This window comes from Aythya fuligula, chromosome 1, assembly GCF_009819795.1.
Source record: "Aythya fuligula isolate bAytFul2 chromosome 1, bAytFul2.pri, whole genome shotgun sequence".
In the NCBI taxonomy this organism is placed as follows: Eukaryota; Metazoa; Chordata; class Aves; order Anseriformes; family Anatidae; genus Aythya; species Aythya fuligula.
The window spans coordinates 62,045,386-62,072,284 of NC_045559.1; the positions used below are offsets into that span (position 1 = coordinate 62,045,386).

The 26,899-nt window shown below is 39.1% G+C and overlaps 1 protein-coding gene across 1 annotated transcript; it reads left to right on the forward strand.

Moving 5' to 3' along the window:
- Positions 1–26,608, forward strand: FAM180A (family with sequence similarity 180 member A). Its single transcript, XM_032185732.1, has 3 exons — positions 1–76; positions 24,420–24,520; positions 25,374–26,608. Exons 1-3 carry the CDS (start codon positions 1–3, stop codon positions 25,713–25,715), a joined length of 519 nt encoding a protein of 172 aa, XP_032041623.1. The 3' UTR covers positions 25,716–26,608.
- The last annotated feature ends 291 nt before the right edge of the window (positions 26,609–26,899 follow it).

Consider the following 26,899-nt stretch of genomic DNA (forward strand, 5'->3'; position numbering starts at 1 on the left):
ATGCTTTGGAAGACTTTGTTGCTGCTGCTATTCTATTACAGTGCTCATGCCACTGTGACATACAAATGGAGCAGAGGTAAGATTTAAGCATGAAAAAAAACATTTAAGAGAAATCTTTGAGTTTGTAGATTTGGTCTGTAATAATCTTCCATTTTATATATGTGTAATTTGACCCTCCCAGATCTGGAATTTCATTTCTTCTTTAAATGGGTCAGTTAAATAGCTACATAGACAAATAGAAAAATACACATGCATAAGTGCATAAAGGTAAAATTATTTATATATTCTGGTATAATAAAAATATTCAAGAAATATCCCAAGAACAAAAATTATTTATTTTCTTACTTTCTTCTTTCTCCTTCTCCTTTTTCTCTTGAATTAACAGAAAATACATGTCATGAAACTTTAAAGGAAAAACCTTTGCAGCCACAGGTGGCATGATTTTCTGCTCTACCAGGCAGATATCTGGTAACAGGAAACACAGTAATGCACAGCTTTTGCAGGATGCCTAGAACTGCCTGTGACACTGTGCTGATAGACTAGCATACACAACATATAAACAGATACCTAGGGTGTTATCAGGCTTTGATGGCCAATATGACAATACATAGTCATGATATATTTGTATTCAAGTGCGTGAGAGTAACTTATAAAACAGTTTGGGACTGTTAGATTGCATATGAGATGCTTGCTTAAGAGCTATTAAGGATGGTCTTTCCCTTCCAAAAAGGATTTTTTTTTTGCTTTTGATACTGACATCTACAGATTTCCAAAGGAACTGGAGTCTGTTAAATCAAGCACTCAGGTGTCCTTTCCTACCCTCCAGCCCCAATCTTCTATTTCTTTCTCATTATAATTTCTTTCTAATCTGCTCTTCGGATTTCATATTAATTTTCTTATGTGAGGCAAAGTCTGAATGAAGTAATGAAGAGATATGCAACTCTGCTAAGTCTGTATCGATATTTAATTGTTCCTTAGAGTCAGCAGGGTCTTGCTGTCAGGACTCACAGTGAGACTCACAGTGTCAGGTTCTTTCCTTGGCTTTTACATCAGCCTCTTGAATGATGCTGGATGAGTTATTGTACCTTCACATAACTCACTTTCTTGTGACTGTATAATAGAGGTAATGGCACCTTCATGAAAACCTTAGTTTTCCAGATAAGTGTTTGTCTTTCCAGTGATGACACATAAAAAGGTCATGAAATTAAAAGTAGATTTGCATATCTGAAACGTATCTATATATATAAATAACATATATATATAAAATATATGTATATATATATCCTACCTTTTGGAAGAATGAGGACACCCTATTTATGAAGGGGGGGGAAAAAAAGGTGGGGGGAGGAGGAGGAAGGTCCATTTCCATGAAATAGTCACCACGCATTTTAAGGATGTTCATTGTTTGCTAACCCACTTACTTCAATTAAAAAAAAAAAAAAACAAAAACAAAAAAAAAAAAAAAAAAAAGAAAAAATTAAAAGAAACCCATGCAATTATTAAAATACAGTTTTAATCACCATGGACATTTAAAGGAAAACATCAGAACTCTGTTCTTCCTTTTGTGAAAGCAGATTATTTTCAAGCTGGAATCTCTACAGCTTGTTTTTTGAGATTTCAGAGTGAAAAGGAGATTCATTCACTGTTGTGATAAGGAGTTTAGTGATCACAGATATTATATACAGACACCTTCTCAGGAAGAAACCAGACTTCTCCACAGCTGATGGGACTGTGCAGATGCAGTCTTAAGGGCATGACTCCTTCAGCAATAGCTGTTTCAGAGTACCTTCACTCCCTTAAAATGTCTGTGTGTCAGCCTAACCAGTCCCATCCTATTCTGCAGTATCTAGAGGAGGTGTGTGTGGGGGGGAGGGAGCAAAGCACCATCCTAAGTTATGAATTGCTCAGAAACCTCAGAGGAAATTTGACTGAGTACCGAGGCATGACACACCCTTTTGCACACTCATTACTCTTCCCTCCCTCCACAAATGACAACTGACTTTTGTCCGGATTAAATCTCAGTTATTTAAGTCTTGTCCAACTCTCTATCTGTGTTTTGCAATAGAAAAGAAAAGACAAACCAGCATCTGGTGTGATGGAAAAGAAATACAAATATGCATATCAGCTCCATATTGACTAGTAGTCCAGTCTGTTTACAAAACAGTTGGACAAGTAATCCTGCTTTTATTACCAGCATTTTTTGTTTGTTTGTTTGTTTTCCCAATAGAAATGATCAGTGAAAAATGGATAAAGCAAAGTCTAGCTTTTAATTATTTTATTTTTTTCACTGGCAGCATTGGGGCACTTTGGATACCTAAGCCCTGTAACAAAGTATTTAGTCTTTGCTTAAGAACAAAGTCATGTGAGGAAAGACGAATGTGCTTGTGCTTAGTGCTGAGTCGGAACACCAATCTGCCACGTCCCTGTGCTTTTATAAACATCAATAAATGCAAAGAAAAAAAAAAAATCTACACAAATCTTAGAGTTTTTTTTTGTTTGTTTGTTTGTTTTGTGTGTTTTCGTTTGCTTTTTTTTATGTTTGCTTGCTTATTTTTTTTTGTTGTTGTACTTTCTTTTTTACTCCCTCATTCATTTGCATTAAAAATGACACACAGTCTTCAGCCTGCTGAGATCCAGCTGTGGACATTGGTACAGAAGTTACAGGCATACTTTAGTCACTAAGATAGACATGTTTAGAATATTAAAGTAGGGATACTAAGTGAGCACAAAACGATTTGTTTCATCAACACAGATTTGCTCAAGCCTTCTGAGCCTTCTGTAGACTTATCCATATGATATTAGTCTCTTGAATTTTGTAAAGTGCATGTCTAGGGAAAAAATATAATGTTAGGTCTCTAATGAGTTGCTTTCCCTATGGAATGGAAAAGGTGATTATTAATTTCTGAAAGGTCCAAATAATAATTGCAGTACTTAAAAGATGTGTTTGTTATAGAGATCAAGCAACAAACCCTGCCCTTTGACAATAAATAAATAAAAACTAACAAACAAACAAAAAAGGCACATACAGCTGTGGTAACCTGAGCCAATGTCACTGCTTGCCACCCAGTTGCTTTCTTCACACTGCTCTGATGAGTATCAATATGTTGAAGAGCCAAAGTAAGCTTCAGATCTGCATTACAACAATTGCTTATTCCCTGAGAGGAAAACTCTAAGGCAAGTCTTGTTATACATTTCATCTCAGCTGGCAATATTTGCCTTAAGGGCTTCATAATACAAATAAACAGCACACAAACAGTAGCATGCCTGTTATGTGGTTGCTTGGGGAGTGAAGACAGTGTGATTCCTTGTGGTTGTGGCTTCTTGGACAGCGGGAGAGATTTGCAATAGTAAGTGGGGGCTGGAGAAGGAGATGCCGTATATCTGTTGAATTACTTACCATGGATACAACTAGTGTTGTCTTCTTGGAGAAGGTGAATGCTTATTATTATTATTATTCCCCTCTCATATAATGGAACTTTCTCTGGTGAGTGTTACAATGTTCTGTTAGGGTAAACTTTGTCGGGGGATAAATTTAGTATAGAACTAATCCCAGCAGTAAATTTGCCAGGGGAGTTTTAGGTTGGATCTTAGGAAGAAGTTCTTTACTGAAAGGGTTGTTAGACATGGAACAGGCTGCCCAGGGAAGTGGTGGAGTCACCATCCCTGGAAGTCTTTAAAAGACATTTAGATGTAGAGCTTAGGGATATGGTTTAGTGGGGACTGCTAGCGTTAGGTCAGAGGTTGGACTCGATGATCTTGAGGTCTCTTCCAACCTAGAAATTCTGTGATTCTGTGATTCTGTGAGATACTGGAAGACAGAAAATTGAAAGACACAGAAAACCTTAGTGAAGAATGGATATATTAGCTATATTAATACTTATGAGGTTCCATGCTTTTGGGAATGGTTTTGCTGTGCCTTCCAAACCTTCAGCATTATTATAGTCATGTCCAGATTTATCTGATCCACTTTACATTGTACCTCTAGTGCTCAGTCAAAGTCAAAAGGTTGTTCCATAACACCAGGTGAATACTTTGTTCTTCTTAGAGGCTCTCTGAAGAAACAATTACTTGGAAGAACAGAAGGCCTGTCCTCCTTGATTTCCCAACAGTGCAAACCTTTAGCATTTTCTCTAATGTTGTGGCAACTGAATTTGGGAGTTTGAAGGAGCAGCTGCTACACGAACAACTCTTGCAGGCTGCTTCTGCTGCTGGGCGTAGCTGCAGCAGGCTGGTAGCTCTCCAGTGCCAAGAGAGGGGGGGACTATGCAGAAGAGAAGGAGAGACTGGCTGCTGCTAGAAACCCAGCCAGTCATTTTGTAAGGAAGCAGAGTTTAGAATTTTCTATCCTATGTGAACATTTCCTGCATATCAGGTTGCTGGTGATTTCACCATGTGGAAAAAAAAGATGAAAGCCTTGGAATTAGGGTATACACAGCATCTCCACACCTTTCAACTTATTTTCTTCTCTTCCACCTCATCTCTTATTTGCACTGTTATGGCCAGGTACTCTCTTCTCAGGCAATGTCTGGGATTCCACCATTGATAGTACTGCTTGTTCAACACTTTGTTCAACAACTTTTGTTCAACACATTGGCTTGGATGGTGTGAGCAAAGGGAATGTGGCTTGAACACAGAATGTAATTATGACACAAATGTTCAAACATACATATTTACCTAGCAGACCTCAAGGATACCAACTTATCATTTTGGCTTCTTTAGGAGATGTTGAGGTCTCCAAATGTCTGGCCCAAGAGCAAAGGCAAATTGCACTAGCTTGACTGGGTACAAGATCTTTTTAAAGTGCAACATCTATTTAACTTCCCTTGATTTTCATAAAGTTACTGTTATCTATATATATAATATATATTGCACATAAAACACACATTACCCATGCCTGGCTGTGTAAAGTATGTTCCTTCTTATGGAGACAAAAATACCTTTTCTCTGGCTCCTACATGGTCACTTGGAAACTTGCTTCAGCTGCCCCAGCTTCCCTGCTTGTAGGACCCATTCCACTGATCTTGATCCGCTTGATCAATCTGCTGTGGATTTTCTTCCCACGTACCTTGAGCCTATTTCAGCAGTCTGTACCAATTCCTGTGAACACACATTTATGTGCTGGAGTGTCCTGGTTTGGGGGTTCATTTGCCTGATGTAAATCACTACCACACTAATTATCACAGCTGTACTTGTAAAGAGAAGTAGGCACTGTGTGAAAGGGATTGAAATTCAGAAGAATTATTAGCTTTGAAGATGAATAACCTGAAGAAGACAGCTTTTATAACTAAGCTTTTATTTCCTCAGTTCTGTTGTAACGACTTGTAGAACAGATGAGTGTAAGTGTATGTCATAGGCCTAAATAATAGATCTTTAAAGAAAAAATCCCAGACTGTAATAAGTAGAAAGGAGGCATTTAAAGAATGTTTCCTGCTGTTGAAGAAATTAGAAGTAGACAAAGACAAAAATGTGTTTTGAAGCAGAAAAAAAAAAAAAAAAAAAAAAAAAAAAAAAAAAAACAAGAGAGAGAGAGGAGAGAGAGAATTAACGAATGAACGAATGAAGAAGGCAACTAGGACATCTGCATGGCCAGTGGTGTGCAGAGCAGAGATCACAGACCCAGGGTGGAGGCGGCACAGCACAAGGCAATGAAAGGTCCCTATCTGGAGTCTGAGCAGGGTGACAGTCACATCGTGGCATGTCCCCAAGGGAATAAGCTATGCCTTTCAGCAAGGGTCACTTGCTTGGACCTGCTGCCACAATGATATGGCTGTACTGCGTCTGGCTCTGACATGTCTGCCCTACACTTTGCTGTGCAGCACAGATATGGTCCTCCTGTTCCACTTAACAGATCCCTTGGACACCAGCCACAGTGGGAGTCTGAAACTGTAAAACAAGGAGCTATTGCATGAAACAGCAGGGAGTAGACTGAAGAGGCTGAAAAGAGATTAATTCTTTGTACCTGTAAAAGCTGCTCAGTGTTGCAAAATATAGCTAGGCTACAATAGCCCCTGAATGAATTTAACCTGAGTAGGATAAATATCCAATAGGGTAGGGCTGCAACTGTAATCAAAATCCTTTCTAGCATGTCCTGATTCCCCAAATTCTCCTTTAGAGGCAGTCTTTATTAATTTAAGCTGTATGGAGTATGATCCATGAATCAGGATTCACTGTGGATACCTAACGCTGAAAGACATACAAGGGATACTTAAAAAAATCAAAGTTTATGATCTCTTCTAGGGTAATGGTGCTAAACTGTGATGAGATCAGAGGAAGGATATATTATAGTTTTTGCATTTTAGTAAGATCACAGGTGGATTTTGTACTCTTTAAAATCAGTCAAGCTGTTAACAGGGAAGGATCTAAGTGATTCTGAGACTCTTATCACCACAGGAAGCAGACAAAAAATGGCTAAATCTTACAGCCCATATTGTCATAAATTGGTTGACAGAATCAAAAGTTAAAAAGGAAAATATCTCAATAATTTTAATGAAATCTGGGTAAAAAATATTAGAACATTGGAGAGAGTTATGAAATAAAGCAGTTTTCTCTTCAGTATTTGCTATACTAAGTGAGAAGTAGAAGATGAAAGTGACCCAGTCGCATCTTCTTAGTGATCCCATGTTCATCCCAATACTGAGGACTAGTGAGCCAGTAAAACACATGCCGTTACTTTTATTTTTTTTATTATTTTTTTTAGGATTTCTGCATGCCCCATATGTATTCGCATAGGTCCCAGATGTAGAACTGCCATGGGATCTTCATCAGTATACAGACTCCTTATCTCCCAGCCAAAGGACAGCTCAGAAGCACCTCTTGCCATCCAAATCCCTCCTTATACTTTCAGACTGAAATAGCTCTCTTCATCTTACTTTTACCAACCCAAACACTGTTCCAAATGCACGCTATTAAGCCAATGTTCTCCTCCACAGGCGAAGCAGCTCTGTTATGAATGAAATAACTCATCTACACTTACAAAGACTGTAGAGCACTCTGTGAGTCCTATCCTGATTATCTTTTACTCAACTGCTCTGGCCAGAGACACCACTAATACCTGACATCGTGCAAACAAACATAGGGTAAAAATGTCTCTTCTCCAAAGAACTTTCAGTGTAATTAAAGAGAGTAAGTGTTAACATCCTTTTTCTTTGTGAGGCACAGGGTAATTTAATCATTTGCTCTGGGTTTCTTCAGGATGACTGCATGTGTGTAGTCCTGTATATTGGTTAGTGATGATTTGTTTTTCTTCATGTTTCTGAAGCATAAAGTGTTTTTCTTGTTTCCTTGGGTAAATCATGCCAGATTCAGCAGGAAGGTAATGACTTCTTGGGCAGAATGAAATCCTGTCAGAAGCACTGAACAGTACAGTGTCATTGAAGTGCAAGTCAGCAGGTCTTAATGAATATCATCAGTGTGCAAAGGCTCTGATTACTTGGATTGTGACAGGCAAGATGTAAATCACTGAGGTGAAACATGGAACAGTGGAGTAATTAATTCTGCATGCAATGTCAGTGCTCAAGTTCAAGGCAGGACAGGACCCATACGTTGGGCTGCAGTCCTGGAGACTAAAACTGGGATCTGCAAAACCATGCACTCTCCCTCTGCACCCCATTGAAGGGAGCATCTAAAATGCAGAGAACCTAGCAGGATACATGGACCCTGAGTTTTTAGCAAAACAGGGAGCCATGTGTCTTGGTGTCTTGGTCTGATGTGGAAAAAGGTGTCTGTTCCTTGCTTTAACCTTAATAGCACCAAAATGTGCAAACCAGCAGCACTCAGGTCAGTAAGAGTTTCGCCACTGTCTTGAGGGAGGCCACAACCTCAGTTCTCACTAACTTAGTTTCCTACAGTGACCCTGAGTGTTGAAAACTTCCAGCCTTGAAATGTTATTTGTTGGTTAAAGTGTTTTTCAGCAAAGTGACACTACTGAGGGTGAAGCTGATGCAGGTCAGATATGTGGATGGCTGATGGTGGAAAGCAGAGAAGGAAATGTATCAAAGTATCACAAAAAAAGGAAGAAAAAAAAAATCAAACAGGATGAACTACAAGTAACACTTCTGGGAAGACACACAGTGTCTATATGCGGTATACCTGCCACAGTATATGTACTCATTGGGAGACATTATGCCAGCTTGAGTCTGCATCCCAAGTCATGGGGCTCCCTTGCTTATTCAATGTTTTATCTTTCACCAGTAACTCTCTTCATCCCCCCCACCCTGAGGTGCTGCAGACTGCAACCATAAGCTGGCTTTTCTTGCCTTGCTGCTGCTGTTTTTGTGGCAAGCAGGGCTCCGTACTGGACTTGAGGCTAAGAGTGCAAGGAAGAAGACAGCAGAGTTAAATAAGCTCCAATATTCCCAGTTTCCACTAACATTCCTTTCCTCTGGTGAAAGCATATGTGGGGCCTTTCCTGGCTCAGCTTGTTGGCTCGGTTTGGCAGCTCCCCAGTTCCTCTGAGATCGGCACGCATACCGCTCATCCTCTGGAAATTCCTCCCTGGCCACAGGGAAACAGGTCACCAGCCAGGAGCTGGGCTCCAAACTCCAGGAGTCTCTCTCTGCTCAGAAGGAGCCAGGTGGGTAGCTGAAAAAGAATTTCTGAGAAAGAGAAAAATAAGCTCTTCAAAGCTCAGAGGTTATTTGGGAGGAAATGGGGTGGCAGAAGGGCAATGCTGTCCTGCAAGCACTTGATGGAGACCCAAATGCACAAGGTCTTCTGTGTGATCCCCTCACACCCTTCCCTGGAATGGCAGTGGGGGAGCAGAACATTTAGGTTAGATTTTGCCTAGTTGTGAAGAGAGTAAACTGCCCTGGGCTAGTTGTGGATATCTGCTGAGATCCAAAGCATGAGGATTTCATCATTTCCATCTATTTGGCAGGTGGTGGCATGCCCCAAATGGAGATGACGCTTCTGATCTTTTGTCTGTTTTGGAAAAAGTACAGACTTTCTAAGCTGACAGGACTTTTTTGAGTCACTGAGAGGGAAACAAGAGAGGCAAAAGGATAAGGCAGAAGTACTAAGAAAGAAGAGATAAAAAGTTGAAGGCAAAGGTAGCAAATTGGAGGAATTGGCATGAATGAGAGGAAAATAGGAAAAGAGAGGAAAGGTAGACAGAGAGAGAAAATGTGATAAATGTAGATAGGAAAAAATAAAGCACACATTTGCTTAAGAATAGGGTAGCATTCACCCCCTTGTCAGTGTGGTATGCATCCTCATTTGAACCTGCTCTTCAGCAGATGTCCATCTGTCACAGCTGGTCTTCATCTCATCTGTCTACTTCTCAGGCTCATGGGATGGCTGCATATATCTGCCTTTTCTCACATAAGCAGGACTCCCATTTTCTTGTGGTCCTCACCGATCTGCCACTGCACCAGGACGGTGAGATTCCGTAATCTGGGCAATTCACCACTGATCACAGTGTAAAAGGTAAAGTTACTGCTGCTGAATCAGAAAGGTGCCAAGGTCTCCACATATCCCCTTTTTTTTGCCTCTCTCTGAGCTTTTTAAACTATGTAGGTATGAAAGGAACTCTTCCCACTTCCCAAGAAACAGGCTTTTTTTTTTTTTTTTTTTTTTTTTTTCCCCATGGAAGTTGTAAGAAGGTTGCTCTTTTACAAGGTTATAGGGCTACAGCATTCCCCACTAATACCCATCATCTTCTCCCATTAACATCAGTCATAGCAGCAGTGACACAGTGGCATATGTCCCTGTTTCCCCCCTATCAGTCCCTGGAGAAATGTTAAGTTCTGCAAGCCCTCATTTTCCTCCCTGGTTTTCATAATGCTCACAGCCATGACATTACGTTTTTGTTTGTGCCTGGCTCTAAAGAGGCACAAAGTATTTTTTTTATTGAATTTATTTATTAAATGCAGATTCTATGTCTGAGAGAACTGTTTGTGACTTAAACCCCCTCCTAAAATAAAAGGCATTTAACGCATGCTTCATTTTCGTTTACTGCTATTGTTCATGACTTGGCACTGAACAAACTCCATTTCCAGTTAAATGCTACTTGTAGACATCCTAATATAGTACAGCATGTTTTAAGTGAAACCATTCATTTGTCATAGTCACAGCAACTTCTGGTTTTCTGGATTGCCATGCCAATTTGGCAGAAAAGTTTGGAAGGTGATAAGTCTAATGATAAAAACGTATATACAGCTTGTTTTATTGCTTTCTTTCACAGGATTTTTCACTAAACAGAGCTCAAAGGGGCAGACTTAGCTCGGCTTGTACTTAGTAAGCCCAAAGATCAGTTGGGTCCTCATAAAAATATCCAACAAGTTTTCCTCACTTGTGTTCCCTATTACAGGAATCTCATACAATCAGGCCCAGTTAGGCCCAAGTCGCAAAGGGAAGTGTCAAACAATAAGAATAGCCCAAACCTACTTTCTATCTCAGGTCTGGGGTTCTTGCCATCATTGCCTAACCCTCCTGCTTTTCTGCACCAAGTTCCTGTCTCACCATGCCCTGTCTCTCCCCAAAATCAAACCCAGATGCACGAAGACAGCAGCTGCTTGGCTGAGGCCTGAGCAATGCTGACTACAGTGGATGGAGGGAATCCTCCAGGAATGCACGGAGCTGAGAGGAAGATTCAGATATTTATCAGTGGGGCTGAGAAAGACAAGGCAGTCACAAGCCACCCATCACACAGACTCAGGGGTTGTCTTTTCAGGGTGTTGTATTTCTCATGTTCACAGTGAGGAAATGTTGTAGGCTCCAGATTAGGAAGAAGTATTTCAAGAGTCTGCCCAGTATATAGCTAACTGTTAGGGATACCATGAGAAATTTCATTTCCCTAGAAAGACCTTTTTTTTTTTTTTTTGCCAGAAATAGTACTTAGGGAACAGGCTGTTGGATGATTACTGGTAAGTTCTGGATGCCCTTCAAATCCTGAATGACTAACTGCATGTACCACAGACCATCTATCCAGCACAGATCCTCTTATGTCAGCCGAAATCTCTGTGCATGCTGCTCACAGACAGCACTGTCCAGCTGAGGTGAAGTCTAAAGCAGAATGAGATGTCCACATAGTTCCTAGAGGAACATATGGGGACTCAAGCAAAACAGCACCATCAATGCAGAGCTCTATTTCTACTTGCACACGTTTGCCAGTGAGGTAAAAATAACCAACCCATCATGTGTGTTAAATACTCTATACTCATTCCTGCTTTCTACTTACTTGATCAAAGAGATGTGTGCATCATTTCCAGCTGGCTTGTTCACTCCTGCTTGAATTCATGCTGCCAAATAAGACAACTGTCAAAGAAACAAATGAGTCTCCTCTGACACCTCTGCATGTAAGTGCTGCTGAACCCAAGGCTGGACTTCAAGGCCCTGACTGCCTGCCTGCTGAAATGGAAAAGAGTGCTGGTCCTTCAGCTGGGAGCAGCTACTTGAACATATTTCAGTTTACTTATCTGTTTTCAAACTACAGTGCATTTCTTTGTGGGTGTTTTTGTTGAAAAAATAAAGCAAGCATTATTTAGATGAAGTTATAAATCACCTTCTGAGAGTCTTTTTCACAGCAGCCTGGCGTGCTGTCTGTAACCCAATGCAGCTGCTAATCCAGTGTGCCCTAGGAGCTCAGCCAGCTAGTTTGCATTCTGCTTCATCATTAATGTCTGTGCAGCACTTAGAGGTCAAAATGGAACTTAAAGAGTACCGTGTCTCCCATTTAGAAACAAATATGGGGACAAGTTGTCCCTACCTCATTTTGTAGCCATGCGAAATGTCAATTTACCACTATAAATAATTACTTTATCATTTGTGCTCCAGTACCTCAGACAGTGATTGCCTCTTATCTATAAGGTAGACTAATAATAATATTCCCATAATATGACAAAAGCAAGTCAGATGAGGATGGCATAAGATGAATATCAATCACATGCTCAGATCTAGATGATCTCTCTAAACTTCCTTGGTGATAATCATTACTACCAAACTGAGGAAGAAAAGTCATGCATAATGAAGTCTGTTTTTCATGAAGAGCATTTCTCTAGACACAAGACCATGGAAGAGTGACCTAAAGATTTTTCATTAGCAGCTTACAATGACAAGCAAATGAGTGTATACATGCTGACAGAAACTTTTCTAAGCAAGCATATTTCATTATGAAAGCTTCAAATTGTTCAACTTAGTGAGAAGAAAGACCAAATCCAGGAAAAGGCAGGTTGATATTTACAATGTATCACAGCAACTTACCTAAATTGCTCTTCCACAGTCATAAAAATGTCTTCTGTTCCAGTTCCCCCACACAGAGGAGTTAAAATGAAGAATAAATTCCCAGCTGGTTTCAGTCAGCAATATGCTAGATGTTTTCATGGGAAATCAAGTCTTCCTCCTTTATTCCAGTTTCATTCTTCCTAAGTATAGAACATGAGATCATTAGCATTTTTTCCTTAAACATTTACTTAGACTATTTTCCTGGAAGCAAAAATCCATTTTACAAGTTCAGGTCAAAAAAAAACAGACTGTATGGAAAGGAAGAAAAGCTCTGACTCTAATACCCAGGACAAACTGGCAGGGTGCTGTTGCCTGGGAGCCATTGGTTGATGACATCTGTAGGTGACAGGAGAGGGAGCAGCAAAAGATGCTGAGATATGAACTTTCATTAATTTCAGCAGCAGCTGTCAGCATTTGGTTCCTTTCAGTTCCTGTCATCAGAAGACAATGTATTTGTTGGCTGTAAGAGTTCTGGAAGCCCAAATCTAACCTTCTTCTCTTCCATTTGATTCCAAATACGCCTTTCACAGCACAGGGCTCTCTGTGACCTGGGTGTTCACAGAGCAGCATCACAGGGCTGGTGGTGCTAGCTCAGGTCATCTGAGGACCTCGTCCACAGTGTCCTGCCTTTAGCAGTTTGCAGAACTCAAGGTTCTGGCAGGACTTTCTGTATTTAATAGAGAATCCATTTGTACCTCAGTCTCAGCTTTATTTTTGCAGATTGTGAAACCTGAAAGGTCTAGAAATATTCAGATTTTAGGAGAGTGTGAAATAATAAGGAACAGTAGACAAAGGAGAGCTTTGTAAAATGGAAATCCCATATATGTGTTTGTGGAGTGGGAGAGGCAGCTATAAAAAATAATTCATTTTTCATTCATCCTTCAGGTTACTATGTTTCTGACAATATCACAAAGATTGATGAAATTTTGTTGGCAGACCACTACATCTTCACACAATGAAATCCAACAATTATATTCTGTTGATAATTATATTTGAGTTCTGTCGATTATTTTAGTAATATTTTCACTTAGATGTAGAAAATAACAAAATAGGGCCCAGACATTCACACAGGTGTGAACTTGACAGAACAGATGTCTTCTCATGGCAACCCTCCCTTACCACTCCAGAAGAGACATGTGGTCCCCTCTGTTTCTTCAGCAGGGATACAGCACAGCTTTTCACACTCCATGTTCTGCTCAGGTGGCAAAACAGCTGTACCAGTCCAGTTCAGAAACAACGTGAATCCATCTTCAGCTTTGTTACATTCTCAGATGTCTTTTTTTTTTATCTTCACTACTAGAAAATACACACTGCTTTGAAAAGACATTACTTCCAGAAATAATCTATTTCTTCACAAAAATGACATTATATCCCCCTGGTTTTTCTTTATTGGGCAATGTTGATTTGTACATTTTCTCTATCCAGCACATATTCATGTCATTAAGAAAAACAGTAGCAGGTGCACTGACATTTGGATCTCAATGAGCAGCTGTAAAAACAGCTGGGTCTTCCTTGGTTTTGAAGAAAAAGTGAAATCCTGGAACAGAGGAAGCAGAGAAGTGGGATTTATGTATTTTCCTCTTACTGATTTACTTGAGCTTGGATAGGAATTGAAGGAAAGGGGAAGAAAATTCTGATTCTTTCTGTTCTGAGGGAGAAGATATGATGAACAATCTAACATTTATTTGTCCTCAGTTTTAAGCTGTGACTTTGATACTTAATGAGTCTGAGGAGTAACTTGCCATTTCACACATGTGCTATATGTGGGTGAGAAGCTCATGCACAATTAAAATAATAGATAGTTTGCTATCAGTTTAATAACTGTTCCTAGATCCAAAGTTAACTTCTGGAATTTATTTGCTGGTTGAAGGTATTCACAAATAGCTTAAGTGAATTATTGTAAGGTCCCCTCAGCTAACAGTTCCATGATCTCAGTGGGACAGTTCCCACACAATAATTCACCACAGGACAACATAATCAGTACCAGCAATAATCCCTCGTTATTTTTCTTAATCTGCAGATCGTATGGTCATATATTTTAAGTCAGTAGGCCCATGTATTTTTAAATTTGGACACCTGCACAGAATTTTGTACAATGGCCTTTTCAACAGATCCAGTGCATTGTGTTTCATTAATGCAGAGAAGGCAGACAGATTGAACTGGAAAACATCAGGAAACAGAAATCTCCTAATTCTCTTGCAGTAAATTCTCTTGTGGTAGGGGACAGCCATTCTCTCAGTTAAAAGGACAGGCTAACCTTGAAAAGAGCTTGTAAATATATATAGTAGTGGTTGTCTAGCTAATGTACATGATACTGTTCCTGTTCTCTGAATAGACATTTTTTGGAACTGGCCAACAACAGCAATACATATTTCCACTGAAGAATCTGAGCTGTCATTCACGATTATGACAAAATCCATACTGCTCTCTGCTAGGTCTGTAGTTCAAACCAGATGTTTTAATTTTTTTCTCAGCATTCATGCCTAGAATAAATTTGAAATATTCTTTGTGCCAGTTGAATTTACTCTGTTAAAGGTTCAGGAGAGTGTAAGCATAGAAGAGAAAGGAATGGTCAGTGGCTAGTGGGCTAGTGGTCCTGCAGCCTATCTTTATCTCCAGTAGGAGTAACTGCACTGTGTGAGATGGCCTTCCTCAGAAAGGAGACCCTGAGCTTGGTGGTTAGATCAAGGGTGTGTAACCATGAGGAATGTCCTCTGCTTTTCCTAACCAGGGATACCATCCATCCTTACATCATTCAAGAACTGGAATCATCACCAAATGTCCTAAGAGCACTTGGACCACCACTTGCACTGGGAGTTGCTCACAAGGAGGAGCATTGCTAATGTAGCAGCTGTGATGGGAAACAAGGCAGCTAAAATCTATCTTTTTTTTTTTTTTTTTTTTTTTTTGGGTTTGCTGTTAGCATTCATTCACAACCAGCCAGATCCCTGACTTGGCTCTTGGCTCACCATGTGGCCACACGACGTGGTGTTGGCACAGAGGGGAAGAAGGAGAACGTGACTGTGGGGAAGGCATACAAGACTGCTTCTTGCAGCTGCAGCCATGATGAGGTCAGCCTCAGAAAAATCCTAGCTGCACAGACACCTTTGCCTGTCTCAAAACCAAGGAAGCCTGACTGAAAAAGAAATTACAACAAAAAGAAAAAAAAAAAAAAAAAAAGGAAGAAGAAAAAGAAATAAAAAGAAAAAGAAAAACTAAAAAGGCCCTTCTTACTACTTGGTGCTTAAACACCAACCTGGATGCACATCTTCCCGCCCTCGTTCCCTTCATGGGAGATCTGGAAGTAGACCTAACCATCATTATATCCCTTCACTTGTAAAAAAAAAAAAAAAAAAAAAAAAAATCAAATGCATTTAATTAAGATTGCTTAATGTTTTCCTCTCATACAAGAGATCTTGAACAGAAGTTCCTGTGAGCAATGTGATACAAATAGGGAAGGAAAGGTGGCCCTGCAATGAGGAAGGAGATATAAAGCACAGTTTCGTTTCCCACCTCTGCCTGATTTTCATGTTTCTAAAATTGCTTATTGCTTCTGTGTTAGGTCTGTGCAACAATGTTAATTGTTGTTAAATGTTAATCTCCCTTCTTTACTGTTGCCCTTTGCTCATGTAGTGCTTACCATAGCCCATCCCCAGTTCCTAGAACTATGGCAGTAAACTGAAGGACACAACTTTTCACTTCTTCTTCCCTTTAGTTAGTGTGTGTTTATTTCCTCTCTCATTTTCTACTGCAGCAGCTTTACTCCAGCACGTTAAAGGCTTTCTTGGCTGTTTTCATGTTTTTTATGAGCATAAATAATTATAGGTGGGAACACCCTCTTTATGACCAAGGGAAGAATAAATAACACAGCATACATTGCTCCAGGCCGGGAACTGGTGAAAATGCTGTATAATAAAAATTCCATGTGAGGAAATACATTCTGAGACCATTTTAGTTGGTTGATGTTAATCATATCTTTCAAACCATCTACTTAAATCATAAAAGTTAAAATCTCCTCCTTCTTTCACAATCACAGGCTCAGGTGGACTGTTTCCTTCTCTAGCAGTCTCCATTTCTATAAACAGTTTTTTTTCTTACTTATGTTAAATAACTAGAAAGGCTATTACAATTCTTGTTTAATATTGGAACTCTGTTACACATTAACTTAATTTAATGTAGTCTAATCTACTCCAATGTATCTCAGAATATTTATGAAGTGCAGAAATATAAAGTGGATTGGTCAAACTTTAGGGAACTAAGGTGCCCATTTAGAAAATATGTTTCTTTAAAAGGAGGTAAAATAATAAATCTTAACTTTGGGAAAAAAGGAAAAAAGAAAAAAAAAAAAAAAAGATTAGGTCACTAACTAAGTAATTAAATACAATCTGTTAATAATTCTAAGGTGATTTTTTCTCTTTTTTTACTATTTTTTTTTCTAAGCACAGTGTTACTTGTTACTGATTTTAGTAGGAAGATTTGCTTCTTGTATCCTTATTGACAAAACTCAGACTTTCAAGATGGAGCTTTTTTTTTTTAACCTTCCATTTATAAGTAAAGAAGAAACAAATCTCTATCCTCACTTTTAGTCAACAGTCAGATAAAAGGACGTATCATTGACATTATTAATTTTATTCTTAGGAGCTAAGATACCAATGATATGGAGCTGAAAGTACAGAGAGGAAAATTCTCTTGGTAGTTGCTTTTAAAAACGTGTTAGTTCATCTTGGTTTGTAATTAAAATGTCTTCTTCATCTCTCTGCTGTGTTCTCATAAGGGGCACTGGGATTTCAAGTCCCTGTAATGGAGATTTTAATGTATTAAAACTGGAATGCACAAGTTCTGCATAGTACTTGTTGTCATGGGAGCTACTTTTGTGAGTAACTGTAATTCCACATGCAGGTTTCAGAAGCTGGCCTATAGCACTGTGATGATTTTCCCTAGTCCTTCTATTTTTAATTATATTTGTGTGTGTGTGGTTCCCTTCTTTCTGTTCCTCTTATTCTTCCTTCAGCTTCCCACTCATTTTATTTCTCCTGTGCTAAAGCAAAGTGTTCAATCATTTCTAACACCGCAGTTTTATGCATGAAGACAAAGTATCTGGAAGTATTAAGAAAGGTTGCCTGAGCACGCTCCACTGCAGTGCTGGCCAGTCAAAGCTCAGGTCTTTTCTTAGCAGAGAATGCAGGCCCAGGACAGTTTAAACACCTTACAGGTGATGAACCCACAGGGGACAAGGCAAGCACACAACAAGAAGTAAAGAATGGGATTACTGCACATAAACCTGCTCATCAAAATTTTCACTGCCAACCACACAACTTCCATAAGCCAACACCATTTGACTTTGGAGGAAACAGTGCTTCTGGAATCAAGGTCTGTCCCAGACACAAAGTAGGTAGTTGCTCAAGAAAGCAAAATATTTATTGCCTTTGTATGACTGCAGAAAAGTAAGGACAGGAATTTCACAATCAACCTGAGTCAGTTAACTAGGGATTCCTGCACCAGCAATGGAGCAACTTAACTAAAACTAAAGCTCTTTATGTACAAAATATTCTTCTGGTCTGGTTGTAAACCTCCATCAGTGAGATAATCAAAGTGAAACATGAAGCAAAAAGCTTTCCTCAAGGGCATGCAGACTTTGAGACTCATGTCTTCTTCTCTGTAGTGTATAGTCACGGAAAAGCATAGAGAACAAAGTCAAAGCAACACTTCTCATACACCATTAAAAAAACCCTCTTGCAAGAATTTCAGATATTTTCCCTAAGATCCACAGCAACAGTCACCCCTGAGAACTGCCCAGCAGACTCCACAACAAGTTCAATAAAACTAGATCACTAATAATTATTACATAGCTTTATAATGGCTGCTGCATCTGCATATACAACTACCTTGTGGTAGGTGTTCAGCTCATTTGCTTTTGCAAATGCTTGAATTCTTCTTAATTAAAGAAGAAAATAGAAAATCTATTATCAGGTTATCAACAAATATCTTCTTTTGACAAGATCCTCTGGGTATACAGAGATCCATTTAGTGCAAATCCCAGGGACGTGAGAAAAAAAATGTCATGATACCAAGAAAATTTCTAGCTCCCCAATGGAATTAACATATGCTCCAGGCTGATTCAAAGCAATCTTAAAAGGGTATTTTCTCTCTCTCCTTTTTTTTTTTTTTTTTTTTTGACTCTTGAAGAAGCTAACATATATATATATATGTAAAAGAAAAAAAGACTGAGAAAGTTTACAGATTTGTTAAATTTTCTTTTCTAACCATGTGATTTTTAGGCTACCCTTGGAGTAAGATTCAAATGCTGTGTCATGCTCTGCTTCTCTGGGTTTGTTATAGGACAGAACAAAAATAATAACCAATTATTAATTTTAAAAAATATTTTACATACTTTACTGAACCTTCATGAACAATAACCTATCAAGTTTTACATTTTCATTTCCTTTCATGTAGTGGGTAGCATACTTGTTTCCATGCACTCAGAGCACTGAAAAGCTCTTTTTATAACCATAACTTTTATTCTCTGGTTTACTAATAAAATGCATTGAAATAGAGAGAAATTGTTCTCCTTAAAATTTGGGATGGATTCCTTTCCTCCCATTGCAATCTAGAAGTCCTGATTTCAAATGTATTTGGCAAGAAAGGGAAACTTTTGCTGTTAGGAATCAAGTACTACAGAGTTTGTACCAGTTTCTCACTACTAAGCAGTGGTTGTGATCTTGTAGTAAAAAGATGGTTGTGGTGATCTGAAAAGATATGGTTTCACTACAATTACAGGTAAAAATGTAAAGGACTTTCAAAGACGGCTCTTCTTTTTCTGGTGCATTACTGCCTGTGCAACTGCTCTTTTCCTTGTAATCTCAGAAATAGGGAGCTGGTCTCAAAAATCTAGTGATGTCCAAATTAATGATTTTCACTACTTCTTTGGACTCAGGCTCTAATAATCTAAGACTGAAAGACAAAACTAGCAGCTGCAGACTTGAATTTGGCTTGTAGAACAGCTCCACTTGGGCCACTGCCTTCACATATGTCAATAGGCAAATGTTGCTTTCAGGAAGTCAAGCCACAAGTCCCTCTTGTTACTCTGCTCCTCTTGTCCTTCATGAAAAGGGTCCAAATGAAGCAATTAGATAGTCCTTTTCCATGACCCTGAAGTCAATCAAAATAATTCCTACTGAGTCATGATCCCAGTTAAATTGTGTTAATGTCCCAGGAACCCCAGGGACATGCTTTGCCAGGATGGCCCCCACAGGGCCTGATTCATGCTCTTGGCTTGATACTTTTTTTTTTTTGTAGGGGAGGAAAATGTCATTGATGATGCACAGACAATTCAGTAGTCCTGCTGCTGTGCTCTGTACTTGTTGAGCAAGCACATCACAGTGCTTGAATTGGGGAAAAAAATTGTCATGAGCAGGAACATGGACTGGAGAGCAAAACCAAACAGCTATACTGTCACCAGTGAAACTGCATGGAAAATCTGGGAGAAGATCACAAACATCTATCATGTGGATACTGAGTTCCAGAAAATCCTTGCACAGTTCTTAAAAAAGACGAAAGCATCTTTAAAATAAATCTATCGACAGCTTCAGACTTGACATTACATTTAAACAGCTAAACAGTTAGAAGCAGGCCAATGAGTTGGTGAACCCTGCTGCAGCTCTTATTTAAAAACCTGGGTAGTCCTTAAGGAGAAATGGAGCTGTCAGCAGTTCTATGAGCATGGCCGCACTCCTGCTGTGAGCAATGATGAAGATGGGTACTCCTCTACTCCATTTTGTGGGGCACTTTCAACTGCCTGCAGGACTAGATTTTTTGGCTGCCCACCACCTTCAGGCATGAGCAGTGGTGCACTCCAAGGCACAGAGTGAAGCTGCTCAGGGTCAGGCAGGTGGGCTGGGAGCAGGTGACCGTGTTCAAACACACTGCTCTCATCTCCCTCCAGCCCTGAGGTTTCTCTGTGCAGTGTGGGTAGGCAGATCTGGGAGCACTTCTAACACCTCTCTGAAGAGGGGATGCAAAGGAGGATGAGTGCTAGTACACAGATACGTAATAGAAAATGTTTACAGTAATATTAATCAAAACCTGATTTTTCTTATCTCCATGTATCATAAGCTTTTTATTATGTGACCACTCAGCCCTGTGCACAGAAGCACCCATAACTCAGTTGGAGATCTCTCAACATATTTATAACAAAAGTAAAAGCTATAAATCAACAGGAGTTTATCCATTGCCTTATAGTTTTAGTTTGGGCCTTCTCTGGCAGTACTGAGGGGATCTTTTCAGACATTTACAACTGCTGCCACTAAAATGAATTGAGTTGTCTGAATCATCACCATAAAATGATGCACCCTGTTCTGAATCTTCCTATGACATAGGGGAGAAAATAGATAAGATATGGTAACTCTTCTGGGGAAGAAAATGGTAAATAGGTGGTAATTTTCTTTTGAAAAAGAAAACTGTAAAGAGATGGCAACTCTTTTATTTATTGGTATTGCCCAGCTAACTTACATCAGATCTAGAAGTAAATGGAGGAGGAAGTAAAATCAGCAGAAAAGTTTTAAGTGGAATTTGTAATCAACAGTATTTGCAGCTAGAAAATAGCTAGAAACTAGCTAGAAACTAGCTGCAAATCTTTATCAGTCTCAGCTTTTTTTTTTTTTTTTTGCTAAACTTATGTACATGTTAATTTAGTGTGATAAAAGTCAGAGAGTACTTGCTCTAAATGCTCGCATGGTCTCTGAGGAACTCATGAATTCATGGAGAGAATGGTGGAAGCAGTAATGGTGGAAGGATCTAAATGCTATGCAGGAAGAAAGAGAAAGTAAAGGACTGGAATAAAATGTGAAGCAGGAAAATCAGATCACCATGACAAATACAAATGAGCTCAGAAAGAGTTTCTGAGTAAAGTTTGTAAGAACTGTAACAAAGTTTAATATGTTTTGGGAACAAGATAATGAGATCAGGGAGTCAGTGCTAGTCTGGCCCCTACAGAGGATGGTATGCTTCTGATACGCATACAAAACTGTTTCTCACGGTATAACAGCTCAGGCCCTTGTCCCTTTGAATCTCCTAAAGTAATATATGTCAACCTGGGAACAGCATGTTAGGAGAACCTATCTACCTTTCAAGATGTTACTAGTGATTCTGCAAGTGTGTCAGTACTAAATCAATAGTATGTTATTCAATATCCTGAGGACTCCTTAAGTGAGTTTTTTTTCTGGGCAAATGGTGATGGGCTGGATCTGATGAGTCCTCACCAAGCTCCAGTGTAGGAACCTGCCCTCATCTGAAAACTAAGAGAAAACAGTGTGACGACAGAAAGAATAACAGCACTAAAACCAAATGACACAGACAACTTTTCCAAGGCTCAGGGAATATTTGAGCTGTGAATCATCTGCATATGCATAGGTACTTTGTACTCTGGGTCTGGTTCCATTGAAAAGCCATATAAAAGAGATAAAAATGAATCGTCACCATTATGGACTGGATTTTTACCAGCTGCTTAGAAATTAGAATTTTAATTGCCCAGTAATAAAAGTTCTAATTACTCAGCAATTAACGTTTGAAGTTTCAAGTCCTTCACAAGCACTCAAATGCACTCTCCAGCTGCCAATAGTGAAAGATGAAATAGCTCCAGTATGTCTTGGTAAAGCTATGAGCAAGAATGATGAACATCAGTGATGGAGCAGCAGTAGAAATTGTGGATAGTTCCACTTGCCAGTGGTCAGCCAGTTTGGCCAGGTCAAACCCGAGCTGTAGGAAAGCTGTGTTCTCTTTCCAATATCAGGAAGCAGATAGGAAGGATGCTAGAGAGGAGGTTGTTACCAAGAGAGGACATATTGACTTTCAGGTGAAGAACAGACCTATGAGACACCTGTCCTTTTGATCACTTACATCATTCCTTCCACAATCCTCCAGTTAATACACCAGAGCAAATTGAGCAGATCTGAGTTGACTCCTGACATGAAGGCAGACATACCTGCAAAGCAGATCTTGCAGACAGCTTTTGACCTGTCCTAAACTCACCACCTCCTCAACTGGGCCAGACAAGATGCTCAGGTAGTAAAGGTGTCATGGTGGGGGAAAGACTACTGCAGAGACCAAGTAGTTGTCTGCACTTCTGTTCCTTTACTTGGTGCATTCTCACTTTCAAACTTTTAGTCACATATTGTTCAGGTACCATTCAGTTCCTTAAGGAAGTTTTAATCCAAACTTATATGGGTATGATATTAAGCACTGAGCCTTATATGAAGAACCGTGTCTTACCAAAATTTCATGACACCCGACACTGTAGGATATATTTACAGTTAGTAGCATCCAGCTGGATGTAATGTTACTGCATCCTGGATGTAATAACATCCAGGATGTTTTTTTGCAAAGTAGCAAACTATTTTACCTATACTGTATTCCCCCATTAATTCAAGTCCAAAATACCTTTTCCTAGATCAAGCATGAATTATTTTATACCTGGTATTATCCCAAATAATTTTCCATATGCCAGATAACACAGATCCTAATTAATTAAATCTCTTAAGGTCTGGTTTCTTTCTCATAAGGTCTGGTTTCTTTCTCATTGGATTATAAGAACTTAAACATCATTAACAAGTCAAAATTTAACAAAGTCAACAGTTGGAAACAGTTCAGGAAACAGGAATACATTTTTGGCTACAGAGTTTGAAAGAAACTATACATTTTTGATCTGCTTGGGTAATCAAACAAGAAAATTCTCTGAAGAACTATATCGTCGAGGAGCAGACAATTTTTCCATAAAATTAGAGTTACTGCAGAATTTTTTTTGCATGTACAGCATAGAGAGCTTTAAATGACATTTAGATTTTCTATAGGCAGCATGCAAAATCCATCACAAGAACTTTGGCAAAAAAGACAAAATTGAGCTAGTTCAAATATTTAATGGAAAAAAATATGGTAGATAGAGGGTGGAATGAAATTTCTCAGAAATTTAAAATAAGTTGAGTGTCCCATTAAATGTTACTAGTAACTACAGAACTGTTTTTTTGTTGTTGTTGTTTGTATGTTTTTTAATATATTTTATTTTGGGGGGGATGGAGCAGGAGGGTGATCATAATGTCTTTCTTTTTTTTTTTTCCTCCTTGTCTAAATTAGTTACCAAGTTTACTTAGTGTTGAACAGCTAAAATTTTGAAATGAAGTTCATGAGAAAATTCACCAATAGTCATGTCAGCACATCTTTAAATCAAACAAAAAACAAACATAAAACAAACAAACAAACAAACAAACAAACAGAAAACTTCCTGTTCCCAGATATTAAAAGAAATCCAGCAAATCCAAACTATGGTTATCATACCTAAACGTCAACATCCAAATCATATATATAAAACATTGAACAAAATATATATTTTTTTCTCCTGAACTCCAAAAGGAGTTTACACCTTTCAATAATACCTAACTAGTAACTCAAAGCCTTTTGGTGGTCATCTTCCAGCACCAGACATTTTCTGTGCTCCTGACTGTACAGTTCATTGATTCTGTAAATGTTTTACCAAACTGGGATGCTGGGTTCAGGGAATCTATGTGTTTTACTTTCCTAAGAGAATATCCATAGTGCATTTTGCAACTGAATTTTGCAATTGAATAAATGCCTAACAGTGGCAGACTGGGCTGTATCTATCTATAAGACTGTGTAGTATTAAGGTCATAATAAATTGGGATTCACCTCATTGAATTTAGCTGTCTTGTTCAAGCTGGTACCAGGCATAATGAAGAGACATAGCAATTTCAAAAAGATGAGTCACTCCTTCAAGACATAAATAGCCAGGACAGATGAGGTAATCTACTCTCTGGAGGTGCTCACTGTCAACTAAAGAGAGATTAACTTTTAGACAGCTGAAACCAGGAGAAACGTAGGGTATTAGACATGTGACAGCAGGAGAATGGCCTGAAGAACGTAGTCTGTATAGAGGCTCAGTATTGGTTTCATATTGCAGGAGAAGAACACACATTTCAGGATATATTGTTGTTGAAGTTATTATTACTATTCCTTATACTGTGGCTGCATCTCAGAGTCCCAAGCCTGGATCACAAACCTGTCTGTGTTGGACTCTCTACAGGTACAGGACAGACAGTTAACCTCTAACTTGATTTTTTGATTGCAGTCAAAACAATCCATGTGGCCCATTTTATTTGCAGTGAGAAATCATACTTTCCTTAATTATTTTCCAGCTATGCTTTACCCAGCTGCTCAGCGACTGAAGAGGTCTTCAGCTGCCTTCCTTAATCCAGTGCTGCAAAACTCCTTGGAAGACGTGGTCCTGCTTTATGAGGTTCAGTATATGGGAGCAGATGGTTCCTTTATCTCTGAACAAGACTGGGGTTACTTTTCATAATGGGGTTATCCATCATATGTTTCCATGTCACCTTTACTAATCCAAGCCTTAAACCCATTGCTGACTATATAGTAGCTTACCAGAAGGAAGGGAAAAGACATATAGATACCAAATGCACCTCTTTCAGCACTTAAGCAGGCAGCAGCTGCCTGCAGTACCTCAAATGTGGGTTCTAGCTCTCTTGCAGGCAAAGTGAAAGATGGAGTGAGTGTCTTCACTGAAAGTAACTTTCTTTCAGAACAGTTATATATTAAAAGCACGATGTATTTTAATTCTTTGATCTGAGTCTCAGTCCCAAACTAATTGTCCAAGCTATTAAAACAACCAGTATCAATCACTGCAGAGTAATCCCACAGGCATGACTTTTTCACTTCAAAATTATTCAGGTCCCCTCTTTTGCAGCAGTGGAGATTGCAGATGTAATAGAGTCCAGAGCTGTTGTGCCTGTCAGGGTAAATGAGCTTTCCTAGTTGTATAGCAGTCCCCTCCTCTCTAATCCTCACATAGCACTGGCAGTAACCTCTAACTGTTTTGGACAAGAGGAGACTACCTGATTTTCCTCATCCTCTCTCCCCATAGCCTGTCTCTAGTTTTCCCAGGTAGAAAATGAAGAAGTCCAATATTCTCACAGAGACTTTCTGGTCTGCGCCACTGCCAGCCAGTGTTCTCAGAGATTTGTCTCCATTTGACATGTAGCAAAGATCTCAGAATATGTTGTTAATTTGTCTTTACTTTGAATAGAGTCTCTTGGAGAAGATAAATAGCTTTCTGTGTTCTGATTTTGTACCAGTTTCTTTTAGCCGAGCTTGACATCGACAAGAGTCAGAGGATCTCTATCAAAGATGAGGAACTGGCTTCACTGAGGAAGGCTGCTGAGTTTGACACCATCTGCAATGAGATTATCCCCAAGAGCATCACAGAGATCCGCAGGCTGAGTAGCAGACTGTCGTCCTACCCGAGGATCCTCAAGAAAGAAGACTTTGAAAGGACAGTGCTGACCATGGTCTACACAGCCTACAGGGCTGCTCAGTCCGATGGGCACCAGAAGGACACTTGGGTTGAATCCTTTGTCAGTCTTTACAAAGCCCTGAAACACGACCTGATGTTCCATAAAACCAAAGAGCCATCATAATGGGAGATTTGATACAACAACAACTCAGCCATCTTTTCTGGTTGATAAGGGACACATGTAGCACGTCCACCACTTTATTCTATAAAGAATTTAATAGCCTGCTTCATGAAAGATTATTTGTTTTCTAGCTCCCTCTTGTGGAATCCACTTTATAGATACAAATTAAATGGGGAAAAAAATGTTATTTTCAGTCCCCAAAATTTGTTTTTGTGCTGGTTTAGAGGCATGTTCTGTGACTGGAAAATAAGGGAGTCCCAGATGGGTAATCCCGTATCTAATCTGTATGTTTCCTATAAACAATACATAAGTACATGATGCTTATGCTCACATACTTATGTGTATGTGCTGGAAAATGCTGTTTTCCTAGCTGGGAAAACAAGTTCATGTTTCAGCTGCCCAGCAAAAGAATATTAAAAAGAGATACAAAGGTCCTCTGTAAAAGGGAGAGGATTCATTACTGTCAGCCTCCAGAAATTATGGAAAATATATTAATTCCAAATATTCTTGTAGATAAGCACTGTCTGACTCACTTCATTTGGCTGAGCTAATTTTTAATCACAATAACATTTGTAGAAGACAAAGAGCATTGTGAACACCAGCAGCAAACAATGCCTGTGAACATATTCCCTGCTCCCCCCTCAGAACTGCCCTCCTAAACAGTCTGCAATGACTCTTTCACTGTTTGCACATGACTTTGCTTCTGCTCCTTTGTTTTTGAATGGAACATGGATTTGTCCTCAGTGGAGTCAAAGGCAAAACAAAACCCTGTTTAATTTAACAATGACAATATTTTCCTGATTCTATCACTTGAACACATATCATCTAAACCAGTGCTTCAGAATCCCTCTGAGGTAAGGGAAGAAGGTGGATTAAAAAACATACCTGGTGCTGAATTCATTAGTGTGGCTCATTTTTGATTGTTTTTTGAACTGTTCACCTGTGTACATGTATGTGCATGTTTGTGCATGTGTGTGTATGTATGTGCATGGAAGAATCCTTTTTGTTCACTCAGGGAACAATTATATCTGACCATCTAGCAGAAGAGGCTGTTCATCAGTCCAGCATTGGAAATCATGAATTTGGGAACAGAGGAAAAACAGTACTTGTTTATGGCAAAACCTGTTTGTAGAAGTAGTGCAACAGATTATTACAAATTGGAAAAAAAAAAAAAATATATATATATA

Bases quoted from the DNA above. Each gene is read 5' to 3' on its own strand.
- FAM180A (XM_032185732.1), top strand. From the start codon at position 1: ATGCTTTGGAAGACTTTGTTGCTGCTGCTATTCTATTACAGTGCTCAT. The intron at 77-24,419 runs GTAAGATTTAAG...ATTATTTTCCAG, and splicing joins GACATACAAATGGAGCAGAG to CTATGCTTTACCCAGCTGCT. The intron at 24,521-25,373 runs GTTCAGTATATG...ATTTTGTACCAG, and splicing joins ACGTGGTCCTGCTTTATGAG to TTTCTTTTAGCCGAGCTTGA.